The following is a 12,742-nucleotide window of genomic DNA, read 5'->3' as shown; positions in this document are numbered from 1 at the left end:
ATCCGGACATTCGGTTATCCGGACATTCGATTATCCGGACGTTCGATTATCCGGACGTTCGATTATCCGGACGTTCGATTATCCGGACATTCGATTATCCGGACATTCGATTATCCGGACATTCGATTATCCGGATAATCGGATGTCCGGATAATCGAACGTCCGGATAATGGAATGTCCGGATAATCGAATGTCCGGATAATCGAATGTCCGGATAATCGAATGTCCGGATAATCGAATGTCCGGATAATCGAATGTCCGGATAATCGAACGTCCGGATAATCGAACGTCCGGAAAATCGAATGTCCGGATAATCGAATGTCCGGATAATCGAATGTCCGGATAATCGAATGTCCGGATAATGAATGTCCGGATAAACGAATGTCCGGATAAACGAATGTCCGGATAAACGAATGTCCGGATAATCGAATGTCCGGATAATCGAATGTCCGGATAATCGAATGTCCGGATAATCGAATGTCCGGATAATCGAATGTCCGGATAATCGAATGCCCGGATAATCGAATGTCCGGATAATCGAATGTCCGGATAATCGAATGTCCGGATAATCGAATGTCCGGATAATCGAATGTCCGGATAATCGAATGTCCGGATAAACGAATGTCCGGATAATCGAATGTCCGGATAATCGAATGTCCGGATAATCGAATGTCCGGATAATCGAATGTCCGGATAATCGAATGTCCGGATAATCGAATGTCCGGATAATTGAATGTCCGGATAATCGAATGTCCGGATAATCGAATGTCCGGATAATCGAATGTCCGGATAATCGAATGTCCGGATAATCGAAAGTCCGGATAATCGAAAGTCCGGATGACCGAAAGTCCGGATGACCGAAAGTCCGGATGACCGAAAGTCCGGATGACCGAAAGTCCGGATAACCGAAAGTCCGGATAACCGAAAGTCCGGATAACCGAAAGTCCGGATAACCGAAAGTCCGGATAATCGAATGTCCGGATAATCGAATGTCCGGATAACCGAAAGTCCGGATAACCGAAAGTCCGGATAATCGAATGTCCGGATAATCGAATGTCGGATAATCGAATGTCCGGATAATCGAAAGTCCGGATAATCGAACGTCCGGATAATCGAAAGTCCGGATGACCGAACGTCCGGATAATGGAATGTCCGGATAATCGAATGTCCGGATAATCGAATGTCCGGATAATCGAATGTCCGGATAATCGAATGTCCGGATAATCCGAACGTTTCAAAGAACTTTCTGCTTGTTTTAACAAAATAATTGCTTTTGGAAAAAAATATTTTAATCTTTTTTTCAATTTTTTTTTTGAAATTTTTAAGTTACGAAGTTTCAAGTAACATTCGATGAATTAACAAACAATTATCTGACTACGTTCAGTAAAATTGCCATCTACTTCATCATTGTAGAAATGTATTTTTTTATGTCTTTCAAAAATTCGTTATCGGCACCTTTTTACCCTATAGGCGGGGTAACTTGGAACGGTCAGGTGGCAAATACGTTTAAAACCTTATTTTAATTCAAAGGTATTTTACAAAATAATTACATTTTTAACTAATACTAAAAAACTACTAACGGAAGAAAATGCTTTTATTATGGATTTTCAAAGATTACCGATATTTTGTCAATACAATCAAACTGAAAGTTTTATATACTTTCTATAGAAAACATGGTAAAATCCAATCCAAGTTTTTTTTTGTCTTTCGACTTATATTGTCGTAAATATTCGCGTAAAACATCCTATTAAACGTAATTGAACATCATCTGTCAAAAGCGTTTGACATTTCACAAAATTGCCACCGTCCATTGTTCTATTTAAATTACGCTTCTACAAAAATTTTCAAATTATAAATGTAAAGTTTCTACGCGGATTTGAAATAATTTCTCACCTTTTGGACATTCTCTGGATTGGCACGAATTTTTCAAGACTAAGACTGGCCAAATCGATTCAGCCGTTTTCGAGTTTTATTCGGACATTTGAAAGAGAGCTCCATTTTTATATATAAGATATATATATATATACATGACTAAATAAGCTTCAAATACATTTTAACCAATAACAATTTCAACCAGAATATGCAGAATGCATCAACTGTAGTACGATTTACACCAAAACTATGAGAAATAATTTATTTTCTAAACCCATTTCATTTTTCTGATTGAATATCCATCCGATCCATCCTGATTGTAAATATAAAATTTTGAAGTTCATTATTCTTACCTCTATTATTGTAAATAAAACAAAAGATAATTGAAGAGAAAATATAAGAAATACGAACTGCAACAAATAAAAAAAATGCACGTTTTACACCAAAACAAATATTAGTTAACAGCGAGTTATAAAAGATAAAAGTGCGAGTTTCACATCACTCATCTATGACTTAAAACTTCATGTAACCGCAGCTTTATTCCTAATTTCACTTCCCCATGTTGGTGCTCCTTTTATTTGACATATATGTTCACAACAGTTCTATTAATTGAAAATATATAAATATGTTCCGCTGGATCTGGAACTGGGTCGACTGACTTGATGTGTCATATTTTTAATAAAATTTTATTTAGTTTTGTAAATGTTAACAATTAATGTTGTGATTAATTCAATAATAAATTCAATAAATAGACTAAAGTGTTCCATGATGGACAATGATATTCAAGAAGAACCCAAAAAAGTTGGATGTGCACATTATAAACGACGGGCTAAATTTGTAGTGAGTGAAAACTAGTTTTTAACATATATATTTAACATATATCAATAGATTGCATGTGTTTAGAAATGTAAGATTCTTATGCATTTTATATTAATATCAATATTGTGTTAAAATACCGAAATAATTATTTTACTCAAACATGTATAAATATTGAAGAAAAATATTTGTACAAATAAAAAATGTATATAGCAGAAACGTCCTTAGTGAAGTAATTTTATAATATTATGATCACGTATTGATCTTAATGTATTTATTAACACAAATTTTCGTCTTATTAATATCTTTTCTTGATAATAAAAAGCACGGTTTCAATAAGTAAAATTTCTAATTTAAGATTTACAATTTATAAGACTGAATTTTGAAGACATTTATCAGAAAATTTAGAAACGTTATGTGAAATATGACTTGAAATCGAATAATATAACAATAAACTTAAGTGACATTTTTCCAGCCAGCCATTTCAATTAAATCGATTGAAATCTTATTATTTTTGTCTCTAATCTTTTAAGTAACACACATTTTTATACAAACCAAGGTACATTTTGATACTAAAAAAATATTGCCATCACTCATAATGAAATGAATGCATTAATAATTTTTACTATTAATATATAGTTATTACTATTACTAGTAATTAAATAAAATAATTTCTTCAGACTCCATGCTGTAATAAACTATACATGTGCAGATACTGCCATGATGAGAATGAAGCTCATTATTTTCATAGAAAAACAGTCACAGAACTAATGTGCACAGAATGTGATACTCGACAGAAAGTTCAAGCTGAATGTGAAAAATGTGGAGTCAGATTTGGTCGGGTTAGTAAGAAAACATTTTATTATTGATACATACAGATTTGTAATTATGATTCATTATAATATTAAAATATAAAGGACACCAGTTTTTGTATATGTCTACAAAGTGAGCAGAATATTTAACTAATTAGTTACAGTTAACTCATTAATATACTTACTTGTGTTTTTATTTATAAATTTTAGTACACGTGTTTAATCTGTAACTTATTTGATGATGAGGATAAAAGCCAATATCATTGCGATGGTTGTGGAATATGTCGAATTGGGGGACGAGATAGCTTTTTTCATTGCGAAGTCTGTAATATGTGTCTTCCAGTGCAACTCAAGGTTGAAGGACATAAGGTAATATTCAATATCAATAGTTCTTCTTGCATATGCGTACCACATTTTATAGTCAACTAAATTGTTGCAACTTTTGTAAATTTGTTTTTTTGCCACAACAATGTATATTTATTTTCAGTGTGTAGAGAATGTATCAAGATCTAATTGCCCTGTATGTCTGGAGGATATCCACACCTCTCGCATTCCATGCCATATACCAGATTGTGGACATTTATTGCACAGAACTTGTTTCGAAGAGCTGCTTCATTCTGGTAAGAATTTATGTTTGTTCATAATGTTTGTATATAGTTTTTATGTATAACATCAGCTATCCTTTTAAGGTCATTATGCATGCCCAACATGCCAAACATCTATGCTAGATATGAAACAGCTATGGAGTTATTTGGATAATGAAGTTCAGATGACTCCTATGCCCCCAGAGTATGAGAATGTAAAAACTGATATATTATGTAAAGATTGTCACAAGGTAATAATACATGAATTGCATAATATATATATATATATATATATATATATATATATATAATATTAATATATTTACTATTTTAGGAATCGACTGTTAAATTTCATGTAGTTGGTCTAAAATGTTTACACTGTGGTGCATATAATACATGCCGTACCAAAGGCTGTGCTACTAATTTTGGTAGGAAAATAAATTATGTCATTGCTAGTTTTATATATTTGGTGTGTATATTTATTATTTATATTTTTACACATTTGGTGAGTGTATTTGAATGAGTGATTAAATTTTGATCAACATCACAACATTATCATTTTGTGGATGTAAGCAATGCATATTTTTTTGAAATTCGAATTTTTTAATTTGAAGCATCTCCTGATACTCTTCCTGAGTTATCAACACGGGCACCTTTAGTATTGGATGTCAATGGTTCAAGCCAGAATTCAAACAGCAGTGATGTGGCCCTTCCCGGTAGCTCAACATCTCAAGATGAAACAACTGAAGAAGATCAATAAAGGTATTTATTTCTTGGGCTTTAATTGGCATTAAGTCGCAATATTATAAATTTCCAATGATATTTCTAAAACATAAGTTTATTTGTCGTTATTCTTATATATAGAGATAATCACATTATTATTCTTTATTCTAGATTTTATTGTATTTACAAGCAGAAGTTGTTAATATATATCAGAATCTCGCAACTTATCTAGTAAATTTGGTAGCATTTTTCTGCTAATTTTAATAGACGAATAATGTAATTAGGGAATTTGAAAATTTGCATGCACACGAATACAATTTTTAAATGAATATTAGTATTTTTTTTATTGAATTTACGTAGAAGGATATTTGTTTTCAACTTATGTTTATTTACTTTAGTATTTATTTGATTGATATAAAGAGTATGCAAAACTATATTGTTTGAAAATCCTCAAGTACAAAATTTGGCAACAATCTTCAAAATCAAATATAGATACAATTGTAAAGAAATATCTATGTTAGATTGTTGAACAAAAAACTGTGTGCATGTATTTTGCTTACTGAACAGAAATTAATACGAATGAATAAATAATAAAATATTATTGAAACAAAAAAGCTTCAAAAGACTAAGTTAGTTGAGTTAAATGAATTCAATCAGCTTTCTGAAAAAAAATTTAAAGTCATATAAATTCAATATAATTCAGTCTTAGCAAATTTTATGATGGCTAAATACAGAATTTTATATTTAGCTAGAAAATTACTTATTTTTAAATAAAAATAATATCTTAATAGCTGTAGTTCTAGATAAAAATAGACAATTATTTTTACTGAATCTATTCTATGAAATGTATATTTCTATTTATAATTTATGAAATGTATAATATAATATAGTTATTATAAGATGCAATATAATTACCTGATTAAATTTTATTTACTTAGAATCTCAAACTAAAATAGTTTATATTATAAATCAGTAAAATGAATCTCAGTATGTTCAAGAAATTTAAATTATAAAAGAATCTTTATGAACGGTTATGATAAAAGCTGAATTTAATATATTTTTAAAGTACATTGACTGTAATGCATTATTTGTACCTGTAATTCGAATAGAAATTCTATTTTTTTAATATCTATGTATCAAATTATAACTAAAGAATATTCATTATATATCGAGAAAAATCAATCCTATCAATATTATTAATTGTTTTCAGACATTATTTTTTCTCAAGAAGTTATTAAATAAAATAATGAAAGTTTTGCAAAAGTAACTAACTATACTAGCTTACGTATTATTTAGCTTCTTTGAAAGTAACAGTACAGCACATTTCAAAGACAATTTGATATGATAAACTTATATTTGCTTTGTTGTGTGTGGAAAATTAATCATGTATATTTGCTCAGATTATAAAAAGATATTATTCGAAGTATAGAAAATATTATTCTGTATAAATACAACTTGTGAAGTTTTGAAAGAATGATTTCAAAATAGAAAATATCTGTAGCATGAATAATATGTTTTAATAATCATATGCAGTAATTTTCATATTACTTTTACATAATGGAAATTTAAATTATGTGAATTAGCATCCTGTATTCATGAATTTCTAAAAATTGAATTAAACAATTTATTCAGAGAGAAACCTGTATAAGTTTCTCATTGCTTGAATGAACCATGATAGTTTAAAAAATATTTGTAGAATCACCTAATAGACATATTTATGGCACAAGATTGAGATGATGTTAACAATATCAATGCCTCATTTTTAGTTGGTTGTCTTATTGAGGTGAATCATTCAGTTCATCAATAATCACAAAATATGATATATCATTCTATAGTAATTGATGCAGGTCATGTAAAAATGTATTATGGACTTCTATTATTGAGATAATGATAGCAAGCAGTACAAAAAATTCTATAAGTGATATTGCAAGTGAACTCAATATCATAAAATATATAAAAAAATATAGATACTTATATAATGAGATTTATGTTGCAAAATATTTTATGTATGTGAAGTTTATTTTCCCAATAGACGAATTATGCACAATTGTAAATGTACGGAATTAAGTGGTGCTTATGTGGTATGATTTTCAATGGCTACTTTATAATGACGATAATGAATTTTTAATGTTATGTTTAATTTGAAAATTTAACTGAAGTAATAATATCAGTGTTTTATAAATTAATATTAAGTAGGAAATTAAATTAATTATAACCTCAATTTAATTAATCTAGTGTTAATCTAGTATACTTTTATTAAGTCTATTTAACATAAATACATCCAATGCCTTCTATATATATGCAAAATTAAGTTCAGAAATATTATGAAAAATTGTTAATGGCTGAAATTTGTTAATATTTATTCATTATTTGAACTTGTATACATAGGCAACTTCAAATAAATGTTAAAATTATACTATTAAATATTTAATTGCTTTACACATATTACAGTTGAATAGTATTAGTTGTTTCCATGACTGTGGTCCTTTTTACTAAATCTAAGGTCAGAGCGCTAAGAAATGCTGGAATTGAACCATACTGCCTCAAATAAGTATTCACATGATCATCCAAGGTACGTAAATATGGAGTTTCTAATAATTTAAGTTCATTTTCATACTCAAAGCTCAAGTATTCATTTTCACTCTCTGCATACATATTTGTTACCCTAAAAAAGTTAATTTAATCATATTTATTTACAGGCATGAAAAATTAATCTCACATTCTATCAATATCATAAGAAGGATTTGCTGGACAATAGAAAGATATTAATCTGGACAATAATATTAAGGTAAGACAAAAAAAGTACCTATAGCTAGATGTGTTTATTCTATCAATTTTATATCCTAGCATCATATAGCAAGCATCTCGAAATTCATGCATTGAGCTTTTGCAAAGGTCTTTTAACCGTTGAATTTTAATTTCATCTGCTTTGGTTTTTTCACGTAACATTAAAAGCTCTGTAGTACCAGTCATATTTTGTGTTTGAGTTACATCTGTAGCTCCTTCTTCCAATTTCTTTATCTTCTTTTTTAATCTTTCAATCTATAATGGAATTGAAAATATAAAACTTCAAAAACAAATAATAAAAATAAAATATTAATACCTCTGTCTGCAATTGCTTTACATCTTCTTTATATTCCTTCTGGCTGTTAGTTGCAGGATTTAGTGTGAAATGTAAGATCTAAAAGAAAGTATATCTATTTTAGTTCTACTCAAAATGATTCTACTAAAATATGTATAGTTTTGGCACCATTACTTTCAGACTTTAATTAATTCTACAAATACAATTTATGATCAAATAAATGGAATAAACTAAACCTTTTCATTTGTTGTGCTTGTAACACTTCTATTTTGATGGAATTTTTCTAGTAACTGTTCACACTCATCACATCTCTTTGTTAATCTATCGTTCTCTTTCATAAGCTTTGAATTTTCTTCTTGCATTCGTGCTAATTGGTCAACAAATGCTGGTGGTGCTGCTGCAAATGTTAAATCATTCTCAGTAGCTATTTGTACATGCATATAGTAGAATTATCACTGATTATATTAACCTTGCGGAACAGCTGATTGCAATTCCTTTTCTAATGATTCCACTTGCTCTTTATAACCTTCTACAATTTTCTCCATTGCAGCAATGCGTTCTTTTAATAAAACTTCTGCGTTGTTCATGCTGTTTGTATTCATAACTATTAAATAAAATTATAAGTATTTTAAGATAAATTATAAGAAATTCATATTTTATAAGATATATAAAATTTTATATTCACTTGTTAAATCCTGGTCATATGAATCAACTAAGCCACGATAACAGTCACGCTCTTTTGCAACTTGTTGTAATTTTTTTTGAACTCTATGAAGAATATTTTGATGTTGCTTCAATGAATTTTTCAAATCTGTGATTTGTGTTGTAGTTTTTGACATATCTTGCTTAACATTTGTTAATTCCTAAATAAACCGCAATGTTCATAAAATTAGGTAACCATAATGGTAAAATAATAAACAAAGCATACTTACGATTTCAACAGCTTTCAAATTACTTTGCACTTTTAATTTATCAGCTGTTAATACCAATTCATTTTTCTGTAACTCTTCTATATATTGTTTTAAATCTTTTGGTGTACAATTCTCTATAATAAACAATATTGGGACTTGTAATAAATTTAAATACAATTATGAATTAAATCGTTACCTCTATTGAAACTTCTCGATACAGCCTGCCATTCTTTTAACAAAGAGTCAGCTCTAGCAAAGTCAACCTTTTTAAAAAATTAAACAATAATATTTGTAAAATATATATGATTATATAAATAAGATAAATACCTGAATATTAGCAATATCTTTCAGTTTGTTATTTGCACTAGATAATTTAACATTCAAGTCATGAACTTGCTCCTCTAATATTAGTTTATTCTGAACATTTTCTCTTAACATACAAATTTCTTGGCGATATTGTTTCAACTCAGATTCCATTTCAGGAATTGTGGTTAATTTTTTCTGTAGTGACTGAAAAAGCATATTGCATCATTTCCTATATTATATGTATTATATTATTATTATATATATTAGTATTATTTTACCTTCATATGAGTGTCGTATTCCTTATAGTTTAAAAGCTCGTTTTCTAAACTGTGCACTTTAATTTTGGTAGCTTCAAAATCAGCTTCCATTCTTAAATACTTGTCTTGAGTCTTTTTTAGGTTTGAATTCTCATCCCGCAAATCTTTAATAACACGTTGGTATTCTTGATTTTTAAATTCCATATCATTAATTTGCTTAAATATGAAACAATGTTAATATGTAAAAACAATAAGAAATTGCTTATTCAAAATAATGCTACTCACCGACATATTACTTTTTTTAACTTCTATTTCTTTTCTTTCATTTTCACCAAAGGAATGTTTTAAATTGCTAATTTCTTCTTTCAATTGCATAATTACTTTATCTTTTTGATCTAGTTTGGATTCCATTGAAAGTTTAAATTCATCTAAACTGGAAGATGACTAAAAGAAATATATATGAAATCTAATTGATTTTAATTGTATGCATACATATAAATCTAACTAATATATCCTCACTCTAATCGAGTTAGTTTTTAAATCTTGTTCCCTTTTCTTAAGGCATGACAACCTGTGCTCTAACTCTTCAATAGTTTTTGTATCATTGGCTTTTTGTCTTTGCAGTGCTTCCTTCTCAATACTAAACAAAGTTTCCATTTCTTTTCGCAAACTATGCTGCTTTTCAATATAATCTTGCAACTGAGCTATCTATAAAATTTAATTTTTATGTTTATATTTTATTTATACTATATTCAAATTTTATAAGTTTGAATAAAAATAATACTTCATTCTTTGCTATAGTCAGGCTACTTCGAACCCTTTTGATCTCCCAGGGAGATTCCATAATTGATTCATCTTTACTCCTTTTTGGAAAGTTGGGTTGTTCCTCATCTAGTGATCTCGGTTTTGATTTACCTTGAATACATGATAAATATATTCATTAATAATTAAAATTTGTTGTAATGAAATTATTTTAGTATAAACAAGCACCATGATTTTCAAAAGAATCACCAAATGGAAGTTTTTTCGATACATTTGAACTTCTATTATCGTGTAGAACATTTTTTATGTAGCGTGTAAAATCTGCTGTATCGTCTCCCATGATAATAAAATAAGAAAATAATGATAATAGAAGCAATTTTCAGTTTTGTTTATAAACTACAGCAAAAATAGACCGATTAACCAAAACATGACTTGATTTTGACAATTCTTGATTGTTTATTAGTGCTGCCAACATCGACAAAATATACTAAATGTTTCAGGTGGCAGCATTTGTGGGCGTTCATGGCGGAAAGATGGCAAAACAAAATGACAGATTGACAGTTTTTATTCATTTTCATCTTCTTAAATAAAATATTGACTCATTATGTATTAGCTTGTTTAAGAAAGTTTTTAAGAAAGATAAAACCATATGAAAGTACTGAATGAATTCGATAGTACTTTATATTACTATGATAGTATGCTATTGTACTACGATACTATCCTGATTAATCCTGATAATACGCTATATATACCGAATAAAATATAGACATAATGAAACATAAAATATACCGAATAAAATATAAACATAAACTATGATATGTTATATCAAGCTTATATTAGATAAATATTTAATACTATGTCGTAGTTTTTAAAACCATCTGACATCTGGCATTACTTAACACATGTTATTCTCAACACAAGTCATTCCAAAGAATGACAGCTAGGCGAACGTTTGAGTAAAAATGAGGTTGTGGGTGTTTCGTTAAAGATGTTACATTCTGATATTCTAAATCTTAATTTTATTAACAATACATAAAAAAACAAAAATGTATTTTCCTATTGGATGGCCTAAAATTTTAAGGACTCCTGAACTTACTGATGAGAACATAATTCAAGTAGTATGTAATCGCGATAAGATTCTTTTTGTTGTTTTGACAGATGACACAATTTCTGTATGGTTCACTAAGGTATGCTTGTTCAATTACTTACAACTTAATTTATATTATGTTATAGACGCTATTTTTTTTATTTATTTTTTGGTACCTTTTTATTATTTCACAGTTAGCATATTTCTCAATTAATGTTATGTATCATTATTTTTAGCCATGTGTTTTGATTGTTCATCATCGTAGAGATCAGGAATCATTGGAGAAACTTGGCAGTAATACAATAGTAGAATGGAAGCCCGATTCGACTATGCTAGCAGTAGTGGTAAGTATTCTAATGACTATATATTGGTCATAGTTATACAGACTTTTTTCTAAAACTTACCCTTATTTTTTTAGACTGTTGGAGGGCATTTAATTCTTTATGATGTCAGTTTTTCTGAAGAGCTCTCTAGAGGTGGAGTTTATCAACAGAATGATCCCCCACAGGTGATTTTCATTTAAATGTGTGCAGAGTTTTATTTTTTTAAATAATGCCCAATAATATTGTAATATTATTGGCCAAAAAAAATTCCATCAGGGCTATGCATACTATTTGTTTTTTGTAGTTAAAATTTGCAAAAGAGTTATATGAGCTTATATTTAAATATGAGTATTTAATATATTGCTTGAAGTTATTTATTATCTAAATTTTTGAAGATATATAAATATTTTTTTGTAAATACAACTGCAAAATAATTCTATTGAAATTATAATTTTTGTGATTTGTTGATTTTTGTTACAGATAGTAAAGAATATAAATTTATGTTATTATATTAGATTTACATTTGTAAATTCTGCATACATTTCATTAATTTATGATGAATTGCTCTATATAAAAGTTTGTGAGTTCTAAGTTTATATAAACCTGACTTGATTGCAGAAAATGTAAATTCAATATGATATAAAATTGTTAACTTTGGCTTTATTTACTTATCATGTTTTAGCCGATTGCGTAGAGATAGTGCTGAACTATTTGTTCGAGAGGTAGTACCAGCTCTAACACTTACTCGGCGAATGATATTATCTCCGTGGCGCGGAAGAATAGCTCGCGCGGCTTGTGTCAGTGCTACTGATATATTGTTGGCCACAGAACGGGGCCATCTTTTCGATATCGTTGGGATGGAACTCTTTGTGATGGGGAATGTGCCCTGGATCTTAGTTGCATTTCGTTTTATTATGGGGGTACACACTGTGGTAGTGGTGAGTCTAAACTAAAGAATTTTTTGGTTCTAATAATAATTCCAATTTTGAAGATATAGCCCAATATTATTTCATTTACATAATGAATCATTTATTTTTCATTCTAAACATCTGATGTAAACTTTGAAAATATAAACGGAATTTTTATAGCATTACCTGCTCCAGATAATGCATATGTTATTGATATGGAATACTCACCCTTAATTGGGGGTTTTGCTATTGTGATGAATGATGGCCGAGCTGTGCTTTCTTACTGGATCTGTTACAAG

General features: G+C 28.9%; 3 protein-coding genes across 3 annotated transcripts in view; 2 read left to right on the top strand and 1 right to left on the bottom strand.

Moving 5' to 3' along the window:
* Window positions 1–2,505: 2,505 nt before the first annotated feature.
* Window positions 2,506–5,140, top strand: LOC113368059 (RING finger and CHY zinc finger domain-containing protein 1-like). The gene is made up of 8 exons (XM_026609625.1): window positions 2,506–2,712; window positions 3,369–3,530; window positions 3,711–3,869; window positions 3,988–4,120; window positions 4,190–4,335; window positions 4,419–4,512; window positions 4,699–4,846; window positions 4,979–5,140. Exons 1-7 carry the CDS (start codon window positions 2,575–2,577, stop codon window positions 4,842–4,844), a joined length of 978 nt encoding a protein of 325 aa, XP_026465410.1. The 5' UTR covers window positions 2,506–2,574; the 3' UTR covers window positions 4,845–4,846; window positions 4,979–5,140.
* A 1,954-nt stretch (window positions 5,141–7,094) lies between these two features.
* Window positions 7,095–10,567, bottom strand: LOC113368054 (mitotic spindle assembly checkpoint protein MAD1-like). Its single transcript, XM_026609618.1, has 14 exons — window positions 10,354–10,567; window positions 10,148–10,278; window positions 9,883–10,071; window positions 9,649–9,807; window positions 9,385–9,579; window positions 9,128–9,310; window positions 8,997–9,063; window positions 8,822–8,934; window positions 8,575–8,752; window positions 8,359–8,493; window positions 8,126–8,286; window positions 7,911–7,988; window positions 7,614–7,849; window positions 7,095–7,472 (listed from the first exon to the last, which is right to left on the bottom strand). The coding sequence occupies exons 1-14, from the start codon at window positions 10,463–10,465 to the stop codon at window positions 7,253–7,255; spliced, it is 2,157 nt and encodes a 718-aa protein (XP_026465403.1). The 5' UTR covers window positions 10,466–10,567; the 3' UTR covers window positions 7,095–7,252.
* A 604-nt stretch (window positions 10,568–11,171) lies between these two features.
* The window catches only part of LOC113366878 (guanine nucleotide exchange factor subunit Rich-like), a 2,998-nt gene continuing 1,427 nt past the window's right edge, over window positions 11,172–12,742 (top strand). The window contains exons 1-6 of the mRNA XM_026608525.1: window positions 11,172–11,312; window positions 11,449–11,556; window positions 11,631–11,720; window positions 12,154–12,158; window positions 12,364–12,473; window positions 12,624–12,715. Of these exons, the coding sequence (XP_026464310.1) occupies window positions 11,172–11,312; window positions 11,449–11,556; window positions 11,631–11,720; window positions 12,154–12,158; window positions 12,364–12,473; window positions 12,624–12,715 (546 nt within the window). The remainder of the gene's footprint in view (window positions 11,313–11,448; window positions 11,557–11,630; window positions 11,721–12,153; window positions 12,159–12,363; window positions 12,474–12,623; window positions 12,716–12,742) is intronic.

This window comes from Ctenocephalides felis, unplaced genomic scaffold (assembly GCF_003426905.1).
Source record: "Ctenocephalides felis isolate EL2017-DRISC unplaced genomic scaffold, ASM342690v1 CF-g0.4_SCAFFOLD_01170, whole genome shotgun sequence".
NCBI classification, from domain to species: Eukaryota; Metazoa; Arthropoda; class Insecta; order Siphonaptera; family Pulicidae; genus Ctenocephalides; species Ctenocephalides felis.
This window is presented reverse-complemented; position numbering and strand designations above follow the sequence as displayed.